The sequence below is a fragment of the Condylura cristata genome, unplaced genomic scaffold, assembly GCF_000260355.1.
Source record: "Condylura cristata isolate star-nosed mole 26May11 unplaced genomic scaffold, ConCri1.0 scaffold00022, whole genome shotgun sequence".
Classification (NCBI taxonomy): Eukaryota; Metazoa; Chordata; class Mammalia; order Eulipotyphla; family Talpidae; genus Condylura; species Condylura cristata.
In genome coordinates, this window is record NW_004567123.1 from 18808851 (window position 1) to 18832918 (window position 24068).

General features: G+C 39.5%; 1 protein-coding gene across 1 annotated transcript in view; it reads left to right on the forward strand.

Annotated features, from left to right (window-relative positions):
• Positions 1 to 24068, forward strand: part of PIGU (phosphatidylinositol glycan anchor biosynthesis, class U) — a 78478-nt gene that overhangs the window by 34430 nt on the left and 19980 nt on the right. Inside the window, exons 7-9 of the mRNA XM_004687265.2 lie at positions 4150 to 4247; positions 22211 to 22365; positions 23859 to 24002. Of these exons, the coding sequence (XP_004687322.1) occupies positions 4150 to 4247; positions 22211 to 22365; positions 23859 to 24002 (397 nt within the window). The remainder of the gene's footprint in view (positions 1 to 4149; positions 4248 to 22210; positions 22366 to 23858; positions 24003 to 24068) is intronic.

Below are 24068 nucleotides of genomic sequence, written 5' to 3' on the forward strand. Positions count from 1 at the left end.
TTTTTTTACAAAATATGTCAACCCTGTCTGAGTCTGTGTGCCTCCATACTCCCCCTCACTTTTGCTCAGACTGTGTGTGCCCCATCCACACCTGTCCCGGCATCCCACACACCAGGCTCCGCCTGCAGCAGCACATCACTGCCCCCGGAGCGCAGGCCGAGCCACCCAAAAGCGTACTCCGCAGAGTGTTCTCCAGGCCGAGTCCCTCTGCGAGTCCCCAACTGTTCTTCTGCAGTTCTGTTTTATTCAAGTCAGATTTATTGTGTACTCTGCCTGTGATTCATTACCCTGTGTTTTACACTTCTTAAGTTTTCCTTCTTCTTGAGCATTGGTTTTCTTTAATATGCTTTCCCTTTTAAAGACACAAATCCTATGTATCTCTAAATGAGATCATTCATCATATTGCCAAGCACTGTGCTAAGTGCTACAAATACAAAGTTAAGAGAATTATATTGACCTTGAGAAATGCAGACAGAATGGTGGGAGTGGCAGAGAGAGACACACAAACACACACACACATTAGCTAATTATTATAAGACAGAGCCAGTATTGAATGAGTTAAGAGAATGGGCACTGGAACTAGCTGTGTAGTTTGGATGCATACTTAACCTTTCCTTTTCTGTGTTTTGGGTTCTTCAGCAGTAAAATGGGAAGAATAATAACGTGTAGAAAAATAGAGCTTTTATGAGATAATTATGTTTACTGGGAATTTTTTTTTTTTGAGTCAGGCCCTATTCTTGATGCAAAGAGGGTAAATGCCTGGCATCTAGTAAGTGATGAGTAATGTTAGCTGTATCTTTATTATTACCATCTTTGTTTAGGTCTCATAACAAGGAAGTGGCATTTTAACTCACCACTGAAGGATGGGTCTCTAAGAAGGAAGATAGGAAAGGACAGCTGAAATAGAAGGAAGAGCCTGAGAACAAACTCAGAGGAATGTCTTCCAAAACTGGGGAATGATAGATTATGTGTCAGAGCATCCTCTTATGTAGAGCTAATGCTGGACAAATAAGACCCAGCTAGTGAAGGGTCCAATAAAAAGGAATCATAAGAAATATTAAAGAGGAGCTTCTCATAATCTCAACTGTGTTTAGAAGGATCCTTCTGGTTTTTCTGTAGAGGATGGGCTAGATGGGAGGAGGCTGGGGAGACAATTAAGAAGAAGGAAAAGCCTTCTGGAGACTCTTGGTGAGAGAAGATGAGATACAATGGGATTGTTAGAGAGGTGGGAGAATGAGCTGTGGTGTGGGAGCTGGTAGAATGAAGAATGGCTGGAGTATTTGGGAGGGTATTAATGCCACTACCCAGCAAAGATACTAGCAGAAGGAACAGGTTTTTCCTTCCTACTGATTTCATCCAGGAAGAAAGACAGCTTCCTCCAGATCTGGGAAAACTTACAAGTCCAATCTATTAGGCTATGACCCATTTTTTCTCTCTTGGGACTTACAAATAATAAACTGCTCCAGACAAGCAATTACTGATTTCAGGCAATAAGGGCAGGAGGTGGCTGTGTTTATTTCATTCTCTGGTGTCTCCTGGGGGGAAATGAGATGAAAGTCATATGTTTGTTTTCATTTTTAAGAAAGGTAGGGTTGATGGGGCCTCCCTGGTGGTGCAGGGGTTAAAGACACAGTGCTGTCAAGCTATTGCCAGACTCTGCAGCATGTGTTTGATTGCTGGCCAGGGAGCTGACCCACATGGCCCAGCAGACCTCTCCTGTCTCACCTGCTGCCCCCTCAGCAGTGTATTTCAGGGGATCTGCATATTCTGTCCCCCTTCTGTCTCTGGTGAGTCCTTTCACCCCATGTATGTATAAAAATAAATCTTAAAAAAAAAAAGAATGGGTGGGGTTGGAACATTAGCTTCACTGCTCAGGTAACAGACACATGGGCCTCCACTCTCTCCAACCCCCAAACACTGGTAGGAAATCATGTTTAATATGGTAAAAACTATGTTAAATTAAAAGGTTCTTTACAATTTTCCCCCCTTTTAGATTGTTTCTCACAAAACATCTTTCACAATTTTGGCCATGTCCCAGAATCCCGTGTCCATTCTAGCTGTTTGGCTGCAGACTCTTTCCCACCTCTGCTCTCTCCCTATCTGAGTGGACCTGGTTCTGGTTCTAAGTATCTGCAGCTTAGCAAGTGTACGTAGGCCTTTGGTGGTAAGCATAGCTTGACTGGGCATACCCTGTCATACAAGTGTCCTGGATATAGGACATCACACCTGGCATGATGAGACAGCCTGCCCCATGCAGGCTGTCCTTAGCCTTTCACTCTAGCTTCCTCCTTTCGCTGCCTTCCTTCTTTCTTTCAGCCAGGAATTATTCCTTACTATAAAGTTCCTTGGCTTGAGGGATAGGATAAGCAAAGTTCTTTTCTCCCCACTCTGAGGTAGTCATGTTCATAGCCCTCCTTCTTCCAGGACGGCCCTTGAACATTTCAAGTATATAGACCACTTTGGACCAAAACCTGTATGGATCATCTTTTGTCTTTCTCTGGATTTGGCCTGGGAAGGGCATAAAATTCCTTGTACTGACTGGCATGACTAGTTTCTCCCTCTATGAAACCCCATTGAGAGGATGTCTGTTATTTTCAGTAAACAGTTGACCCTATGCTAATAAGAATGGTGATGGGTATTGTGATTTTATGAAACATTATCGTAGTGCCCCAGCTCTGAACACTAATTGCACACTACTGATTTCTGAGCCAGTTTCAAACCTCTTATAACTGTGTTCTTGAGCCTTGCCTTTAGAGCGTTCTGTTGTCTTGAGTCTTGTGGAAGGGAATAACTTTTTTTTTTTGAAGAAAACTATTATTTCTTATGACAAGAACAAAGCATGTTCATTACCAAAATTTTAGAAAATACAGAGAAGCAAAAATGAAAATCCATTCATAATCCAACTACCCAGAGAAAAAACACTGTGAACTTTGTGGCTTAGCTGTTTCATCTTTTTTAAAATGTATTTATTATTTATGCATGTTTTCTTAAAAAAAGGGATCATCGTATGTATCTCTTTTACAACTTTTATTTACTAGGAAGTTAAAACATCTTTCCACATCATTGTAAATTGTTTATAATGTTCAGTGATTCTGCAATGTTAAGTGATTCCATAGTGCTCCATTAGTGTTGGGAATGGGGAGATTATTGATAAAAATTAATGTGCTTTAATTTGGTGGGAGGGGGGAGACATGACCTGACAATAGTGTATAAGGAAGGGAGGTTATAAAACTATGGGATAGGCCCTCCCTAGTGGTACAAAGGGTTAAAACACAGCTCTCTGAAGCTGGCCACAGTAACTTCAGCTCCAAGTTCAATCCCCGGCCCAGGAGGTGACCTACATGGCACAGCAGACCTCTCCTGTCTTGCCCGCTGCTCTCCTCAGCAGTGTTCTTCCTCAGTCTGCCTGAATCTGCTCCTCACTCTGTCTCTGGTGAATCCTCTCACTGCCCCTGTACCTCTGGCTCGTACCCCAGTTCTATATGTATAAATAAATAAATCTTTTTTTTTTTTTTAAGATTTATTTTTTGTGCATACAGAGCTGGGGTACAGGCCAGAGGCTCAGGGGCAGCAAGAGGCTTCACCGGAGACAGAGTGGGGAGCAGAACAGGCAGATCGACGAAGTACACTGCTGAGGGGAGCAGCGGGCGGGTCAGGAGAGGTCTGCCACACCATGTGGTCACCTCCGGGGCAGGTGGGATCGAACTCATGTGGAAGTGGCTTTAGCTTTTTAGTGCTGTGCTTTAACCCACTGCGCCACCAGGGAGGGCCAATAAATAAATCTTTTTAAAAAAGAAAACTATGGAATGTTTGCAACATCCAAGGGATGTTTTCACAGCTGTGAATAGAATAGCATAAGCAATAATTGTTAGCTTTGTAAATGGTAAGTTAAATAGGACATGGATGTTAATAAACTTGATCCCTTTATTCACTTTTGGGCTGAAGTTTTATAGAACTTTTATGGGTCTGAAAACTTTATAAGAAATATATGTACGGTATCTGAGGTTGCTAAAAGTAAATTGTTTCCCTTGTTCTATGCAAGTTTGCATAGTACCAGGAGACATTTAGTGGGCAATTATTTGAGCATGTATAGAGTGAACTCCTGGTTGTGGAGAATGGATTATCCCATATATTTATTTCTTTTTACAGGTAGTGCCTTCCTCAGTGCTATTTTTCTTGCCTTAGCAACATACCAGTCTTTGTACCCACTCACCTTGTTTGTCCCAGGGCTCCTCTATCTCCTCCAGGTAAGCATTTGCTGATAAGAAGCCAGCAGGTATGTGACATCTAATGTGAGTCCTGGCCACTGCTTGGGGATAGGAAGGGCAAAGGTCAATAAAGACTATGGTACTGGGTTGCCAACTCAAACTTGCTTCTACATGAAAACGCAAAGAAACTACTAATTTAAATTGGTTGGGCCTAATGATTATTAAGTTCTAATTATGTATGTTATTGCAAATATGTAACTGCATTTCATTTTACTTATTTGTAATAGGGATCGACCATCCATCTTGCATTCTCCCTTCCTTGCATACTCTATCTTGCCAAATATTCCTAAACCCCCTCTCTGAGCATATTTATTTAACCTTTCCATTTAATAACACCTTATAAGGTTTTTGTAGGGATTAAATGTAATGGGCATTTATGCAGTGTTTGAAATATAGTGAGTGATCAATAAGTCAAAGAAATCCAGTTGCTGACATTTACTGAGAAATTACTGTGTGTCAGTCACTATGCTGATCACTCTAAAAGCATCTCATGTCAACTTTATGAGAATTTTATAGGGTAGGTAATATTATTAGCCATGTATTAGTCCAATATTAGCCATATTGGATGTATGAAGTATAACTGGAATGTTGGGTAGTTTAGTCACTTGGCCTAAGGCCACATGGCCAGCAAGTGACAGCGCTGAGATATGAACTCAGGTATTCTGAGGATATTTCTTGACAATAATGTACGATACAACTGAGCCTTGAAATCAAACAGCTCAGACAATCACTTTATTTGGTCCCTCCCTCTACCAATATTTACTGAACACCTCCAGTATGCTCTATTATGCTATGTTAGGCTCTGCAGATAGAAAGCAATTGCAGGTTGCTAAGCATGGCAGTCCTCCATGAAGTCTGCTCTGGCACAGCCTGTGGGGTGTGCTGAAGTAGGGAACGTTTAGACTATCTTATTAGATTGAGTCAGAGAGGAAAATTGGGCCTGAACCACTGCTGGGGAAGATGGAGAGATGGACTAGAGGCATGGTTTTAGGATGTGAAGTGCTTGTGCTTAGCAACCATCTATGTATAGGAAACAAGAACAAGAATTTAAGATGCACTTAAAGATCCCATCCCATTTGTGCAAAAGTTAAAGTTCGACCTCATACTATCTCTCTCTGTCTATCTAATCTACAGTAAGACCTTGTATGTATTTGGAAAATCAGTGCAGTGATATCGTTTTTTGGAGTTAGTGGGTTTGGAGTGTGGGGTCCTTGGGTTCACTCTGGAAGGTTTCACCAAAGCTCCCCTTTTCAGCGTCATGTGGTGAGTTTCTCCACAAGATAGAGACATTAGTTATATTTACAGTTTTTTTAGGGAGAGGGACAGAAAAGTAAAGGACACTTGCATAGGCACAAGCGGGCAGGAAGAGCTGCCCTGAAAGAGACAGGTTTGCTGAGAGAGACCTGCATGGTCGCAGGCGGATGGCCTTAAGGAGAGCAGCCTCTGCTGAGGGGGGTCAGTGAAGAGAAGTCCCGACCCAGTTATGAGTAGGCATAGGCACAGGTGGAAGAAGCACTGATACCCTGGCCATTACAGTCAGCGTTCAGGAAATAAACCAGCCTGTTTAAATATGAGGCATAGAACAGAAGAGGAAATTATCCATTAGGGTTAAATTCTACAGAGACCAGAAAGTGGACTTTCTTGGCCTGAGTTTCACAGAGATCCTTAGCTTCAAGAGGAGAAACTAAAAGTAATGCGGGAGCTACAAGTAACTTAGTATAAGGCATTTGCAAAGTAGTCCTCCAAGACTAATGGAATTGTGTCAAAAGAACAGAGAGAAATTATGCTAAGTTCAATCTAGGTGACATATATGGTTTATTATTGTATTAGTTTTTTAAAACTTTGCATGTGTGTGTGTTTGAAAAACAAAAAAGAAGTAAATAGAATACAGGCTTTAAAGTTGTCTTGGCTTGGGTACTTATTAGCTCTGTGATCCTGGGAAAGAGACTGCTTAACTTCTTCCTGTCTCATTTTCCTTATCTATAAAATGAGGGTAATGTAGGAGTTACTGCATAGTTAATACATGTCAAGAATTTAGAACAGAGTCTGATAATAGCTCAGTAGATATTAGCTATGATTATTAGTACTCAGATGTTTGTAGAGGGAAATAAATGGTCAACAGTCTAGAGGTACATGGGTGATGTACAGAAGGAAATAATTCACTTTTTGAAATCAAATGAACTGTAAAAATGAGTTTTAGTTTTTCCTTTGACACTACAAAACTATTTCCTTTCTGCTGGTGAACTATTTAGAGAGTACAAGAGACAAGCTAATGTCTGCTCAGTGCCAGAGGCAAAGATGTTTTCCCTTCCCAAGTGAGTCACAGGAAGGCCTCAGGATCAAAGGCCAGGGATGCTGCATGTGGCTCCCTGTGAGTCACTTAAGAGAATGGTAATTTTGAGCCCATCTGCCCCCTTCCCTAAGTTTACTCTTCTTCTGATCTTGGCTTAGGGCCTGGTTTCCAAATTTGAGAGAAGCTTAAAATGTCACAATCTTATAGTGTACAAATATAATAGTCCTAAGAGGCTCTTGACCAAGAGCTGATGGTGAAGGATACATCAGGTGCAGCAGACCTGAGGTTGAAGCTGGCGGAAGGAGGTTCATGGTGTAGTCAGAAAAGTTTCTAATTCCTTCCTTCCTTTTGCTTGGGATTTCTAAAGCTTTCAATCCCCCTTAGGTGGTTTGAAGTCCTTATTTTCTATGAAAGAAAGTAACAGAAACCAGGGGGAAATAATACCTTATATGGGCTTTGATGTTTCTTGCTTTAATCTAATCTGACTTTTTCTTGTCTTTGAACCAAAAAGGTTAATCCTGTGATTTCTATACATTCTGGAGCCTTGGGCAGGTCACATGACGCTCTTGCACCAAAGGAGCCAAACCCTATCTGGGCCTGTCTCCAGACTTTCCTTGGGCTTATTTAGAATTTAACATCTTAATTTTCTTTTCCCTTGCACCTTTCTATTGTTTCTGCTCCTTCCAGGAGGGGACCAAGGCATAAGTGTCAATTCTGTTCATTTTAGAATAGATAAAAATGAGGGTAAGGACATAATCATGCACTTGCAGTAAACTTTTCTACCATTTTATTGCCTATAATATACCTGTCATATAAAGTGTTTTTGAAATTTCATATGTATATATATATATATATATATATATATATATATATATACACATACATACACACACACACACACACATTGATATATATATCAATCTCCTGGATCTTAAAATGAGACTCTAATAACCTAGGTATAAAAGCTTTCGTTCGGTTCCAAATTTCTTTGAGTTTATTCTAACAACTGCCTTCTCCCCACTCATACCATGCTTCTGTTTATTGCTGTAGAGAGTTGAGGGAAGGGAGTCTGATGAAGATAATTATACACTCCTCATCTTCCATATTATAATTTGACTTTTCCTTAAGTAGTCTGAGAATTCTCCTACTTCCCTAACATACTTATATGTTAGTAACATATAAGTTGAGAATGCATATAGCTCATGACCTGGGATTTTGTTTGATCCTGATGTCTAGTTTTTTTAAATTAGCTGTCAATATTTTAAAAATTCATATGAAAAATTATATTTCTGGCTTCTTTTGAAAAATTGGAGGGTATGTCTCCTTTAATCAGGGCATGCTCTATAAAGTTAACCACAATCTCTGAGATTCATTTCTGGTATGTTGTTACTGGGTAGGGTGAAGGGCACTCTGGGACCCCCAAACTGGCTGCTCTAAGGGTTCTACCATCTGCCGCATCAAGACAAAACATGCTCTAATGCATAAGACTTTTCAGTGGAGTATGTTTTGTCTTGATGCAGCAGATGGCAGAATCTACTTAAAGTAGCCAGTTTGGGGGACCCAGGGTGCCCCTCATACTGCCCAAACATACTCCAGTACATAAGACTTTTCAATGGAGGCCTCCCTGGTGCCTCAAGGGATTAAAGTGTAGCACTGTGAGGCTGTCTACAGCCACTGCAGCATGAATTCGATCCCTGGCTGGGGAGCTGACCTACATGGCACAGCAGACCTCTCCTGCCTTGCCCAGTTCTCCCCTCAGCAGTGTATTTCAGTGGATCTGCCTGTCCTGCTCTCCAATCTGTCTCTGGTGAACCCTTTTATCCCCTGCATCTCTGGCCTACACCACAGTTCTTATATGCATAAATAAATAAATCTTTAAAAAAAAGACTTTTCAGTGGAAATGAACTTTAATAAATTTGTGTGCAATAAAGAGAAGGGCAAGAATAGATAAAATAGTTTTCACAAAAAGCACCCAAAATAAGTTACCCACCCCCTTATGGGTAAATGCCCAGCTAAATTGGGTTGGCCCAAAGCAGGACTGTTGAAGTCCAAAAAATTGCGCTAAGTCTAAGGCACCTTCTGGAGGAGACCATGGGAAAGGGACAGAAGAGTCCAGACAAATCTGGAAGGAAAAGAGCAAAGTCAAAAGCAAGATAAATGTTGCCATGTCAGCCTCCCATGGCTCTCTCACCCATGACTGTTTCAAGTGCCTCTTTCCGTGTTCACCAAGTCCCTGGTACCAGTCCAAGGCCAAAAAGCAAGCACAGCTTTTTCACTTGTCTCTCTGCTCCAGGTGCCTCCTCCAGGTCTTCCTCTTGATCTTATCTTTCCCCAGACTTCTCTTTAGCTTCTTCTCTCTGCTCAGCTCCACCTTTCCTTGTGTATGTCAGGGAACCTGAAACATGCCCTTTCCTCTAGAGACCACCTATTCAATATTTCATACATATTTTTACCCGTGTGGTCACTGTAGGTATTTGAATATATATGTGCTTATATACATGGGTTCATGTCTGTATTTATATACACTAAAAGGTTTAGATGCAGTGAGCATCCTTGGGGCCCAGACTTTGATTTTTTTAAAAGATTTATTTATTTATGTATACAGAACTGGGGTACAGGCCATAGGTGCAGGTGAGAGAATTCACCAGAGACAGAGCAGGAAGCAGAACAGCAGATGGACGAAGTACACTGCTGAGGGGAGCAGTGGGTGAGACAGGAGAGGTCTGCTGCACCATGTGGATCACCTCCAGGGCTGGGGATTGAGCTTGCACTGAAGTGGCTGCCGCCAGCTTGCAGTGCTGCGTCCTAACCCATGCGCCACCAGGGAGGGCCAGACTGTGATCTTAAAATGCCATTTACCTATTTTTAAAAAAGGGGTTTCTTAGAGAAACGGCAGATTCTTGGGGTAGGGCAGGAAATGAACAGGATGATCTGGAATGCTATGATACCAGATAACAAGGAAGCTCTTAAAGACTACTATGTTTATCTCAGAAAGACTCAGGATTCAACTTGAAGATCACTGACCAAAGATGGTCTACTTGGGTTTCATTAGAATAAGAATTGCAGTGGATCAAAAGCTTAAATATAGGCTTTCATAATGGTATTAAAAAGAAAACCTAGTTGATCAAATTAGAAGAATTGATAGGTAATCAATTCATTACCTTTTATTACCACCCAAATCATTATCTTGAAAACTGAATACAGAGGAAGAAATTTGATCATCCTGCCTTACCGTACCACTCAGTAACTATATAGTAGGTGAGGGGAAAATCTGTAAAATGATTATAGTTTACAAATGAAAACAAATTGATAAGCATCATTTTCCAATCCAGTTGACCAAGGCATTGAGCATGAATAGCTACTGACATCAGAAAGAACATATCATGTCTCCTGAGGAAAGAACACACTCCTAACCAAGTTTTGCCAAAAGAATCAAAATCAAACTTGATCAGGTCTCCAGATCCAGATGCCTGCCCCAGGTTCTTCAATTGACAAATTGTTAAGAAAAGAAAATAAAACATGACGTGGATGGTGGTTGAGATGGATGAACAATCTGTAAATTAAGAGACTTAAAAGTTATATCAAATTTTTTAAAAATGGGCAGACCAAACTACAGTGCAAAGGGATATGCGTTTAGATGGAAACATGAATGCAAGGAATGATGACTGCAAAAGCCAAGATAAATGGTTATTTTCGGGCAAGAGGTTATGGTTGCAACAGAGTAAAGAGAGTCTTGGGGAGTGGCTAGAAATTTCTTGACCTGAGTGGTGATTAAAAGCTTTTTCTTCTAGTTATTCACTAAGCTATAAATTTGTTCTACATGGGTTGTTGTTTTTCTTTGTATTTTCAGTTTTATTTTACAACTATCAGTTTTTAAAAACTGATGAGAATGTTTAAGACTACATTCTTCCATCCCTTCTGCTTATATCCTTTTTATTTTAAGTCAGTATTTGCTGTTGGTCAAAAGAATTAGGTAAAATGAATGTTCATCTGTCCACTGGAAAACTTGCAATGTCAATATCTAGATTAAATTTGACTCTAGTATTTATAAATAACAAGCCATCAAAGGATTGCTTGCGTTTCTTTATAAAGAATTTTAGGCGTGCCTCACTTTATGTAACAGGAATAGTACTAAAAGATTAAGTATAAGACTAGTTTTTATAATTAGACTCAGAAAATATTCCACATTATATTTTTAGGACTCTATTCCCCAAAGCAAACCTCACTCTAAGACAAATCTTAAAGTCAAAATTACACATAAAATTTAACATACATTTTATAATCATAAATTTACCAGAAAAAAATTAATTTTCTTCTCAAACATCCACAGCAACACTTTACTTCCCATAGAGTACTGAGAACATGGTGGCAAACTAAATCATGGGGAATGGCTGATGGGATGATGGATTTGCAGAGTAAAGCCTCTACTAGAGATGAGCTTAGGACTCTCTTGAGAGATCTATTAGGTTGTCAAAAAAGTCATAACATATTTTTTCTGCTTTTCAAGCAAAAATTGATCATAATTCTACCTGACTCAGTTCTTCATGCTGCTGTCTTTACTTCCTGGCTTCTCCCCCACCCCCTTTGTGTGTGTATGTATACCTATCTTATTAATAGGGAGGAATGGGAAAATAAAATAAAATAAAACTTTTCCTTTTGATTGTTTTTTCCCTCCCAGGAGTGTAATTTTCTCCTTCCTCCCTCTCTCCTTTCCTTAGATGGCATCATTTTCAGGAAGAGAGATCAAGATGATCAAAGGCAGGCAGAACTCTAGAAAGGAACTCAGAACATAAGTGCCCTCCACTTTGAATTTGTCCACCATACCTCCTTTTTGTTAAATTATTTTCCATTCCAGAAATGTATTCTCTTGAAAATTTGTTCTTTTAGAATGATTGTCCAATAGAACTTCTGTGATAATGAAAATATTCTGTATGTGTTGTCAAAAGCTACAAAGCACTTAAAATTTGCTAGTGAGACTAAGGGATGCTGTTTTTAACTTTAATTTTTTTTCAGTAATTAATTTAAATAACCACATGTGGTTAGGAGACAACAGTTTTAATAAGGAGAAAGTACATACCCCGCTGTGTGTCTGTTATCTTAGAGAGGGGCTGGATGGTCTTCTTTCCTCTGTCTGTTAGCAGTCATGTTATCTTCAGCTTTCCCATTCTCCTTGAAGTCTTTACCATGGAGTTGTTATATCTAGGTTTACTTAAAAATACTTCTTCATAGTCTATGTGATAGTATATATGTGCCAATTAGTTTTAGCCTAAACTCAAGGGGCATTAAGGTACTTATTTATTTTACATGTTTATTTTTGTACGATGTAGCTTTCTCCTTTCAGGTGTATTCTCTGTAAAGTACCCACCACCAGTTCATCCATGAACCATCACCATAGTCCCTTGTGCTTTTCTTCTCCCTTGTTTGTCACTGAATTATTTTAATGAAGCACACAACCCCCATGGTGATCCTCTAGCTGTAGCGCAGAAGGGCCACACTCCACAGGCGGCTTCTATCAGTGCTTCAGTTCTCTAGAGCTTGGTTTATCTATTTGCATTTTTTTTTTATTTTTTTTTTTTAAAGATTTTATTTATTCATATAGAGCTGGGGTACAGGCCAGAGATGCAGAAGGTGAGAGGATTCACCAGAGACAGAGAGGGGAGCAGAGCAGGCAGATTGAGGAAGTACACTGCTGAGGGGAGCAGCGGGCGGGTCAGGAGAGGTCTGCCACGCCATGTGGACTCCTCCGGGGCAGGCGGGAATCGATCTCATGCCGAAGTGGCTTTAGCTTCTCAGTGCAGTTCTTTAGCCTGCTGCGCCACCAGGGAGGGCCCTATTTGCATTTTTTTACTATTTAAAATATACCTTAATGAAATCACTTTCTCACCATCTTTAAATAAAAATGATTTCAGTCTGAAACTGCTCTGGCATTAGGACTTAGTTGCCGTGTGGTCCAGAGGACTGAGGTGCCACCTCACTGCTAGTTCCTCAGAGCTATTACCTCGTCCTACTCTGCAAGAAATCCTTGCAGCAGCTGTAGGTGCTTGATTCTTATCAAATGTTTAATTACTTTCAGTTTTGCATTCACTGAAGGGGATATTCTTATGATCTTGAAAAATGTGTGCTTTTTCTAATCTAAGCATCTTTCTTACCTCTTTACCCACTATGGGTGTCAATTTGTACTTTCTATTCTCGTAATAATATGCAGTTCATGAGGGTGTTGTGGATCCCCACCACATTTTTCATGATCTGCAGGTCTTGAAGACAAATGCTTTATCTGGATTTTTTTTTAAGTTTTTTTTTTTTAATGCATACAGAACTGGGGTACAGGCCAGAGGTGCAGGGGCAATGAGAGAATTCACCAGAGACAGAGTGGGGACCAGAACAGACTGACTGATGAAGTACACTGCTGAAGGGAGCAGCAGGCAGGTCAGGAGAGGTCTGCTGCCCCATGTGGGTCACCTTCCTGGTAGGGGATTGGACTCAGGCTGTAGTGGTGTTAGGGTGATAGATAGCATGAGAGCGCTGACACTTAACCCCTACGCCACCAGGGAGGCCCTTTATCTGAATTTTTTTGACTTGGTAAATCTGTGACAAATCCAGCCTGTACCAATAAGAGATTCCACACCTTTTGTCACAGTCTGTAGTCTAGGGGGTCTCTGGACTCCTGAGCATAAAAATCCCTGCCATGGATGGTCACCCCCTTAGAGGCAATGACTGCTAAATGTTTAGGCTGAACTTCTGTAGCTTGATTTACACCTTTGCTCATTAGCACACTGAATATGAGGAGATTGGATTTTTATAGGTTTCATTAGTATTTTATTGACTAGCAGAATAAATATTAGACATAATCTTATTGGTGAAATTAAAGTATTTAAAAGAACTGAAATCTTCTAAAATATTTTAGAGACACATACTATCTTAGATGAAGAGGGACTAAGAATCTAGCAGGACCTGTAACCTCATCACTTGGAGATGGCGCCTGAGGCTTAATTCCTAGTTAGTCCTTTGGTAGGAGAATTTCTGGTCTCTGATGTGACTCTTAGAACAACAGAACCATGACTCAGATATTGCTGCTCCTGTCTTGAGTAAATCTCTCAGGTGGTGATTGGAACAACTAAAAGGGGAGAATTTAAGCTAGTTTCTAGAATAGTGTGTGTGAACTGTTTTTTAATCTGCTTGCTAATGAGTATTTGTTTATTAAATGTGGTAAGTGTGCCAGAATTTTTCTTTGTGGTGAGAGTGTAGAGGGAGCTAACCCTCACCCACCCCGAACTTTTCCAAGGCAACTGTTAAGGAACCTGATAAAGACCATGAGATTTAAAAAATTTAAATTTCTGATTTGAATGCTCCCTACCTCTCTGGGTTTATCTTGTATCCCTTTCCCCTCCTTATGCCTCAAGTCACACTGGCCTTTTTCAGTCCTCCAGTGTGACAAGCTCATTCCCACCTTAGGACTTGTGGCCATGAAGTTCCATCTGCCTCAAATATAGTTCTTCATTTTAAATAATCTCTACAATAACATATGTACTGTACAGGGTAATAAATAAACACCAATGTTCCCACTACTTAACAAACATTATATTTCTAGTACTTTTGCAGGCTCCTGGCTTCTCCCTTCCCAGTGCATCTCCTTCCCTCTACCACAGAAGAAACAGCTACATTAATTATCCTTTTGCTTTCCTTGAGAGTTTTACCACATGTGTGTGGATTGCTAAACAACTTCATTATTTTTCTACCATTTTATAATGAAGAATTTCAAAAAGAGAGCAAATATGGAGACTCATTTAGTTAGCACCTAGACTCTAGCATTAACATTACCAATTTGTGGACCTCCCTGGTGGTACAAAGATTAGTCTCAGTGCTATCGGGCTATATCCATCCATCCACTGCCACCAGAGTTCCTCAGTTTGATCCCGATACTGGCCAGGGAGCTGACCTACCTAGGGTGCAGCAGACCTCTCCTGTCTAGGTAACTGCTCCCCTCAACAGTGTATTTCAGTAGATCTACCTGTTTAGTTTCCCGTACTGTCTCTGATGAATCCTGTTACCCCCTACAACTCTGTCCTACACACTAGTTCTTGTATGCGTAAATGAATAAATATTTTAAAAAATTTTTAAGAAACATTACCAACTGGCTCACATATCCATTTATAGATTCATCTGTTAGTCCTTATTTTTTTTAATTATTACAAAAGTTTATTTTTACATCATTTTGCACATTAGTCCTTATTTTTTAATGCATTTCATAGTATATTGTATATGTCATACATGCCTCTAAATAATTCAGCACGTGTATCATTATATAGAGCTCCTTGTCTATTTACGACCTATTTGGTTTGAGGTAAATTTTACCTACAATGAGAGGTATACAAATACTACGTGTACCAATGCATAGGCCTGTATAATCAAACCCCATCAAGTCATAGAATGTTTCCTCAGGCTCCTTCCCAGTGGCTTCCCACCCTGTCCCTTTAGGGATAACTGTTCTGATTTTTTTTTTTTAACCTTAGAGTGGCTTTGCCTATTCCAAACATTATATAAATGAGGTAAACGAGATAATGCTTTTGTGTAAGGCTTTTTTCAGTCAGCTTATTTTTGAAATTCATCTATGTTGTTGCATGACTTCCTTTTTATTTCTGGATAGTTTTTGTTGTGTGGCTATACCACATTTTGTTTATCTGTTCTCTTATTGACGGAAACTTGGCCTGTTTCCAGCTTCTGTCTGTTATGAATAGAGCTGCTGCGGACATTCTTGTACATGTCTTTTAGTGAGCTTACATTTCCATTCCTCTTGGGTAAAGACTTAGGACTGGAATTATTGGAACATTGGGACGTGTGTATATTTAGGTATACTAGAAACAGCTGAACATTTTCCCAGATGCTTATACTATTTTATACCTTCCACCAACCAATAATGAGAGTCTTGGGCCTCCCTGGTAGTGTAGGGGTTAAAGTCTCAGTGCTATCAAGCAGGCCTAAGTTCAATCCCTTGCCAGGGAGCTAACCCACCTGGCACAGCAGACCTTTCCTGTCTCACCCGCTGCTCTCCTCAGCAGTGTATTTTAGGAGAGCCACCTGTTCTGCTCCCCACTCTGTCTCTGATGAATCCTCTCACCACCCACCCTCCATACCTCTGGCCTACACCCCAGTTCTTGTATGCATAAACAAATAAAAACAAATATTAAAAAAGGTAATAAATCTAGTTTACAATATATCCTCGCCAATGTTTGCTGGCATTGTTCTTTTTTTTTTTATTAAAAAGTTTATTTTTATATCATTTTGCACATTTTTTTTTTTCATCTCAATTGTAATCCCCACGGGTTTCCCATCACCAAATCACCCCTGTGCCACCACCATAGTCCCGTGCATTTCCCTCCCTTCCCCCCCACCCCCCGTTTTTGGTCCCATTCCCCACTCCACCCCCACAGAATGTCTCTGGTCCATGGTTGTTCATTATTTTTGTTATTTTCTCGCCTGGTCCATTATACTCCTGCTATGAGTGAAACCATCCGGTATTTTTCTTTCTCTTTCTGGCTTATCTCACTCAGCATGATCTTTTCCAGCTCCATCCAAGTTGCTGCAAAAGACATGTGTTTCTCTTTTTTGGTTGCTGAGTAATATTCCATTGTATATATGTACCACATCTTTCTAATCCAGTCATCTACTTTTGGGCATCTGGGCTGCTTCCATGTTTTTCCAATTGTAAATAAAGCACTGGCATTGTTCTTTTTAATATTAGCCATTCTAGTGGGTTGTATCAATACCTCATTAATGGTTCTAGCTGTTTTTTTTGTTTGATTAAAAGTCTTTCTTTAAAATATATTTGACTATGGTGATGGCATATGGGTGATTTGGTGATGGGAAGCCCATGGGGATTACACTGAGATGGAAAAATGCACAAAATGATGTAAAAACAAACAATATTATTTTAAAATAAATAAAATATATTTGAGGATCCAAACTTGTATTCAACTAATATAGCCTTTAAATATGGAAAGCAAAAATTGACACAGCTAGGAGAAAATGCTAAACCAACTATCAAATTTTAGCACATTTCTTTAAGAATAAGCAACTGAAATTTTAATAACAGCAAACTATTTGAACATTACAAATAGCTGCTTAATTTTATGAAGGCTAGAAGCAAAGGGTGCTGTTTTTTATACAGCATGCACATACCATAGAATGCTCTGATTTTTAAAAATACCTGCAATGTATTTTTTAAACCAACGTGGTTTATCTCTATTTTTTTTTCCTTTTTTTTTAAAGATTTATTTATTTGTTCATACAGAACTGGGGTACAGGCCAGAGGCTCAGGGGCCGCGAGAGGCTGCACCAGAGACAGAATGGGGAGCAGAACAGGCAGATCTATAAAGTACACTGCTGAGGGGAGCAGCGGGCAGGTCAGGAGAGGTCTGCCTCGCCATGTGGTCACCTCCGGGGCAGGCGGCAATCGAACTCATGCGGAAGTGGCTTAAGCTTCTTAGTGCTGTGCTTTAACCCGCTGCACTACCAGGGAGGACTGATTATCTCTATTTTTAACAACTTTACATTTTTTTTTTAAAGATTTATTTATTTGTGCATACAGAACTGGGGTACAGGCCAGAGGTTCAGGGGCGGTGAGAGGCTTCACCACAGACAGAGCGGGGAACAGAACAGGCAGATGGAGGAAGTACACTGCTGGGGGGAGCAGTGGGTGGGTCAGGAGAGGTCTGCCACACCATGTGGTCATCTCCGGGGCAGGTGGGAATTGAACTCATGCAGAAGCAGCTTTAGATTCTCAGTGCTGTGCTTTAACCCGCTGTGCCACCAAGGAGGGCCTTAACAACTTTACATTTTGAGTCAGTTTTAAACTTAAAAAAAAAAAAAAAAAAACTTGCAGAAGTATTAGATATGGTTTTCTTTTATTACTTAACTCACTTCCCCTAATGTCCATACCTTAAATAACCACAGTATAAGTATCAACAAAAATTAACGTTTATGTAATATCTAAACTACAGTCTTTATTAGAATTTTGTCAATTTTTCCACACTCAGGTGTGTAGTCACCATAATTCTCCCACCACCAAAGCACTCATAATCCATTCCAATGCTCCCCCAACTCCATTTTCCTCCCTTCTCTCCTCTCCATCCCCTCTCCTCTTAGATGTCTCTTTTTTTGTGGTCAGCTTCCAAGGTTTTTCTTTATCTGACCCATTAGTTGGTCTTTCTATATTTCACATATAAGTGAAACCATCCAATATTTGGCTTTTTTCCTTCTGACTTATTTCCCTTAGCATCAATCAATTCTTCCAGCTTCATTTGTCCTGCTGCAAATGGCATAAGTTTTTCTATATTTTTTTCTCTCTGAGTAGTAGTCCATTGTATATATATCGCATCTTCTTGGTCCATTCATCTGTTTTGGGACATTTAGATTATTTCCATATTTTGTCTATTGTAAATGCTATAATAAACATGAATGCAGATTTCCTTTTTATTTATTTATTTTTTAAAGATTATGTTTCCAAGCACTGGTGTATAGGTCAGAGGTGGGGGTGACAGGATTCAGAATGGGGAGCAGAACAGGCAGCTCCACTGAAATACACTGCTTAGAGGAGCAGTGGGCAAGACAGGAGAGGTCTGCGGTGCTATGTGGGTCAGCTCTGTGGTCAGGGATTGATTTGTGCTTCAGTGGCTGCTGATAACTTCATTGTGCTGAGACTTAACCCCCTTGCACCACCAGGGAGGCCCAGATTTCTGTTTTACTTAGTGTTTTATGTTCTTTGGGTAGAGTTCTAGGATTGGAATAGCTGGGTTTTATGACAGTCATTTTTAGTATTTTGAGTAACCTCCATATAGCTTTCCGTAATATCCGGACCTGTTTACATTCCCACCAGCAGTGTAAGAACATTCCTTTTTTACCATATATTCAACCAATACTTGTTTCTGTTTTTTTTGGGGGGAGTTGGGGAGGGTTGTTTGTTTGTTTTTTTAATATGGGCTATTGACACTGGTATGAGGTGGCATCTCATTGTGGTTTGGATTTGCATTTCCCTGATAACAACTGATAATGAATATTTCTTCCTATGCCTATTGGCCATTTGCATTTCTTCTTTGGAGCAGTGTCTTATTTAGCCCTTTTGCTCTTTTTTTTTTTTTTTAAAGATGTATTTATTTATGCATACAAGGACTGGGGTACAGGCCAGAAGTAGGGAGGGTCGGGGGTTGGGGGGCTGGCATTGAGAGGATTCATAGGAGACAGAGTGGGAAGCAGAACAGGCAGATTGACTTAAATGCACTGTTGAAGAGAGCAGTGGATAAGACAGGAGAGGTCTGCTGCGCCATGTGGGTCACCTCCTGGGTGCGAATCAAATTTGTGCTGCAGTGGCTGCAGGTAGCCTCATGGTGCTACCCTTTAACCCCTTATGCCACCAGGGAGGCTCCTCTTTTGCTCATTTTTTGATTGTGTTGTTTAATTTGTTTTTGTTGAATTGTGCGAGCTCTTTGTAGATTTACCTATCAGATATATGGTGTGCAAATATTTTCTCCCATTCAGTGGGATATCTCTTTGTTTTGGTTACTGTCTCTTAGGCTGTACAGAAGCTTTTTTAGTTTGATATAGTCCCAGCTGTTTATAGTCTTCTTTGTTTTCTTTGCTTATGGAGACAAGTTCTTAAGATGTTTCTGAAGTTTATATCATGGAGTGTTTTGCTCATGTTTTCTTCTATATATTTTATGGTTTCAGGCTTTATATCCAAGTTTTTTGTTCATTTTGAGTTGTTTTTTGTGTATGGTATGGGATAGTAGTCTAGTTTCATTCTTTTGCACGTGGCAATCAAATTTTCCCAGAACCATTTGCCAAAGAGACTTTCAGTGTATATTCCTTGCTCCTTTGTCATAGATTAGTTGATAATAAATGTATGGTTTTATTTCTGGGCTTTCATGTCTATTCCATTGATCTGTGTGTTTGTTTTTGTTCCAGTACCATGCAGTTTTTATTGTTATGGCTTTTTTTTTTTTTTTAAAGATTTATTTATTTGTACATACAGAACTGGGGTACAGGCCAGAGGCTCAGGGGTGGTGAGAGGCTTCACCAGAGACAGAACGGGGAACAGAACAGGCAGATCAATGAAGTACACTGCTGAGGGGAGCAGCAGAAAGGTCAGGAGAGGTCTGCCACGCCATGTGGTCACCTCCGGGGCAGGCGGGCATTGAACTCATGCGGAAGTGGCTTTAGCTTCTCAGTGCAGTGCTTTAACCCACTGCTCCACCAGGGAGGGCCTGTTATGGCTTTTTAGTATAGTTTGGAGTCTGGCAGTGTTATGCCTCCTTTTTCTCCTTTTTAGTTAAGGAGGGTTTTGACTACCTGGGGTCGTTTGTGAGTTCATGTGAATTGCAGCAGTATTTGTACTATTTCTTTGAAGAATGCCATTGAGATTTTTTTTTTTAAGATTTATTTTTATTTATGCATATAAGAACTGGGGTATAGGCCAGAGGTGTGGGAGGTGAGAGGATTCACCATATGGTGGGGCTCAGAACAGGTAGATCTACTGATATACACTGCTGAGGGGAGCAGCAGGCAAGATAGGAGAGGTCTGCTATACCATTTGAATTAGCTACTTGGCTGGGGATTGAACTCTTAACTGCAGTGGGTAGTGATAGCTTGACAGCACTGTAACATCAGGGAGACCTGGCCATTGAGATTTTTACTAGAATTGCTTTGAATCAGTAAATTTCTTTTAGTAGGATGTTCATTTTGATAATATTGATTGTTTTCCAATCTCTGAGCAGGGACTATCTTTCTGCTTCTTTGTGTCTTCTATTTCTTTTAACAGTGTTTTATAATTTTCTTTAAATCCTTCATCTCCTTTGTTAGATTTATTCCCAAGTATTTAATTGTTTTTTTTTTTTTGTTACAGTTGTAAATGGGATCTTTGTGCTGTACTTTCTACTTCTATTTCATTTATTTCTGCTTTAATTTTAATTATTTCCTTCCTACTACTTGCTTTTGGGTTTTTGTTCTTTTTCTTAGAACTGATATAATGTTGATCATCCTAAATAAGAATCAGGGATATCTATCTCTTTGTTCAAGTGTATTTTTGTGTCTTTCAGGGTTATTTAAAGCTTTTTCTTGAATAAATTTTTACACATTTCCTGTTAAATTTAATTCTGATTTTAATATTCCTTGTTGCTGTAAATGTGATTTTTTCCCTGCTTTTCTGCACTCTAATGTTTATTATTTGTGCAATGAAAGCTATTTGTATGTTAATGTTATATCCTTCTATAAACTTAATTATTGCTTGTTATTTAGTTTCTGTATAAATATACTAATATGATTTTTTTGTGTTTAAGTTATTTGTGATACATGCATTAATAGCTTGTCTTATGTTGAACTAATAAACTATCTGTTCAATTTTATCATCTTTTTTCACATATTGAATTATTAGATATTTAGTATTTTTGTACTTGTGTGGTAAGTGTGTTTGTATCAGGCTTACAATATTTATTGTGAAGGAGTTAATGGAAGATTAGATTCACTGGCTTCTTAGATATTGATAGAACTGTCCTGTAAAACTGGCTGGGCCTGCTCTCTTCTCGATGAGAAAACTTTTCATTACTAATTCAATTTCTTTAATAGTTTAGTACCATTTGAATTTCCCATTTCTATTTGAATTATTTTCCTAATTTTATATTTTATGTTTTCAGAAAAGTTGAAAACTAGTATATTAAATACCCTGTAGTTAGATTCCCATTTTGCCACATTTTCTATATCTATGTCAATATATATGTTTTTCCCCTATTCATTTGTAAGGTAATTATTGACAAGATGTATTAACCTTAAATATTTAGCAAGAACTAGAGCATTCTGTGGCCTCCTTGATGGTGCAGGGGTTAAAGTCTGCACTATGAAGCTATCGCCAGCCAGGCACTGCTGCCTGAGTCCAATCCCTGCCAGGCAGCTGACCCACATGACACAGCAGACCTCTCCTGGCTCACCCACTGCTCCCCTCAGCAGTGTGTTTCAGTAGATCCGCCTGTTCTGCTCCCCACTCTGCCTTTAATAAGTCCTCTTACTCCCCACACCTGTACCTCTGGCCTAAGACCCTACTTATTGTATGCATAAATAAATAAATCTTAAAAAAAAATAGAGCATTCTTCCACAATACTCTCACCACGTCCAAGAAATCTCACCTTAATAAATTTTAAAATTTCAGATAGTGATATGAGTGATAATAGAGATGTAAATCAAAATTTTTCAAATAGTGAAATGAGATACTTTCATAACCATTGATTTCTTACATCAAAATTTTCTATCATCATTTCTTCTTTGACCTCTGAGTTACTTAGATAAATGTTGAAATTTTCCCTGATGTTTTTGTAGGTTATCTTGTATTCTTGTTAATGATTTTGATTAATAATATTGTGGTCAAAGAATGGGGTATATTTAATATACACTCCTTGAAGTTTATTAACATTGCTTTATTGCATTATTTAAGTAGGTGGTAAGTTTTTGGAAGTACCCTAACAGTGTTTTAAAAGAATGTGACTTTTCCATGTATTAGGTATACTGTTATGTATAAGTACCTTTTGTTTTATGAGATCAGAATTTTGCGTGCTGTTCTTATTTCTCTATCCTTGATATCCCTAAATGTACCTTTTGCCTTTGCTCCTAGCGGCAGTACATACCTGTGAAAGTGAAGAGCAAAGCCTTCTGGATCTTCTCTTGGGAGTATGCCATGATGTACGTGGGAAGCCTAGTGGTAATTGTTTGCCTCTCCTTCTTCCTTCTCAGCTCCTGGGATTTCATACCTGCAGTCTACGGCTTCATGTAAGTAATGACCTTTTTAGAAAACTCTGGAACGTAATTTGGTTCTTATAGCTTAGGTGGGAGCAGAGTGAGCACAGGTATATCTAGAATAGTGCTCCTCAAATTTTAGTGCGCCTTGGAATCACTTGCAGGGCTTGTTAAGCCTTGGATGGCTGAGCCCAAGCCCCAGAGTTTCTGATTATGTAAATATGTAATAGAGACCATGGATTTGCATTTCTAACAAGTTTTTGGGTGATGTTGATGCTACAGATCTTGAGAACCATTGGTCTAGAACATTCCTTCAAATCTAGTGGAATTCAAAAGTATACTTTAGGAACATCTAAAGTAAATAATAGTCTCTGACTGGTTCTGGTTTAACCCCAAACAGGAGTAGCTCTATCCCTCTCTTGCACCGTTTTAAAATAAAACCATCTTTCCTGTTTCAAACTTATCAGAATAGGTTTAGAGTATGAATTCTATGGTATGCCAAGAAAGATGTTTCCGTCTAAGCCTTGAAGAACTCACAGCCCAGTGAGTGATGGGTTTGCTGGTAGGACAGAAGTCTGGAGTTGCAGAACACCCTTTTGGGATTCTGGACTACTTATTTGTGTTAAATCTTAAAGACTGGGTATAACAGTGACTTAGTAACTTTCATTTCTTTTTGCTCTCCCTTGGATAAGATTTTGTACTTTCTGGTTAAAATCTTTTATTGATTTCTGGCTTTGCTAGATTGTGTTCCTTACCTTGTTCATGGGAAAGGAAATGTATTTACAGCAGGAGGCAAGCTTGTCTGGGTGGAGGCCTAGGTCAGTGAAATCTGACAGGAGCCTTTACTATCCTCTACCTCTCCATATTTCAGTTGTTGCCCTTTCAAAATTGTGGAAAACATCAGTTTCAACTCTTTTAAAAAATAAAATATATAATGTAAATTTTATTAGAAGAGCCTGCTGATCTTTATCTGATATAACTAGAGAAAGATTTTCCCAGTTAAATATTTCTCAGATGAGTCCGGGATCCCAGCCAGACCTGCCCATGGTTCCTCAAGCCTCCAGAGGTCTCACTGCAGTGTCAGGCTCTCAATCTGGTTGGGGATATGGAGCAGGAACTGGGAGGGGCAGGATCTTTGAGTCTGTTCCTGTAGGCAGATCTCTGGAATGACCAAAATAGACACTGTTTATTTAAAACCCAGAAGTACTGAGTATCTTCTGGCTTTACATCTTGGGTAGTAAAGAGGGCTGGACTCCTGATTTCTAGCATAGATCTCTGCTTTATTTTGATTCATGCCAGAGTTGGGATTAGTTATTACTCATCTCGGTTTATTAGTCTATGTCTCTGCCCCCATTTTTTAAATTACCTATATTCAGGGTACTGGAGAGCCCCTCATCTTCTGCTCTCTGTAAAGAGAAAGACCCTTGACTGCCCAGCAGCGAACAAAGTCTTCAGGAGAAAATCAGGTCAAAAGAAACCATTTATAACTTTGCTTTCTTTTTTCTCTCCTTTTGTTTTCTTCACAGACTTTCTGTTCCTGATCTCACTCCAAACATTGGTCTTTTCTGGTACTTCTTTGCGGAGATGTTTGAGCACTTCAGCCTCTTCTTTGTATGCGTGTTTCAGATCAACGTCTTCTTCTACACCATCCCCTTAGCCATAAAGCTGAAGTAAGTGGTTTTGCTGTTTCTTTGTCCACAGAGCACTTGAATACTACACAGTGCCTGGGAGCCTTA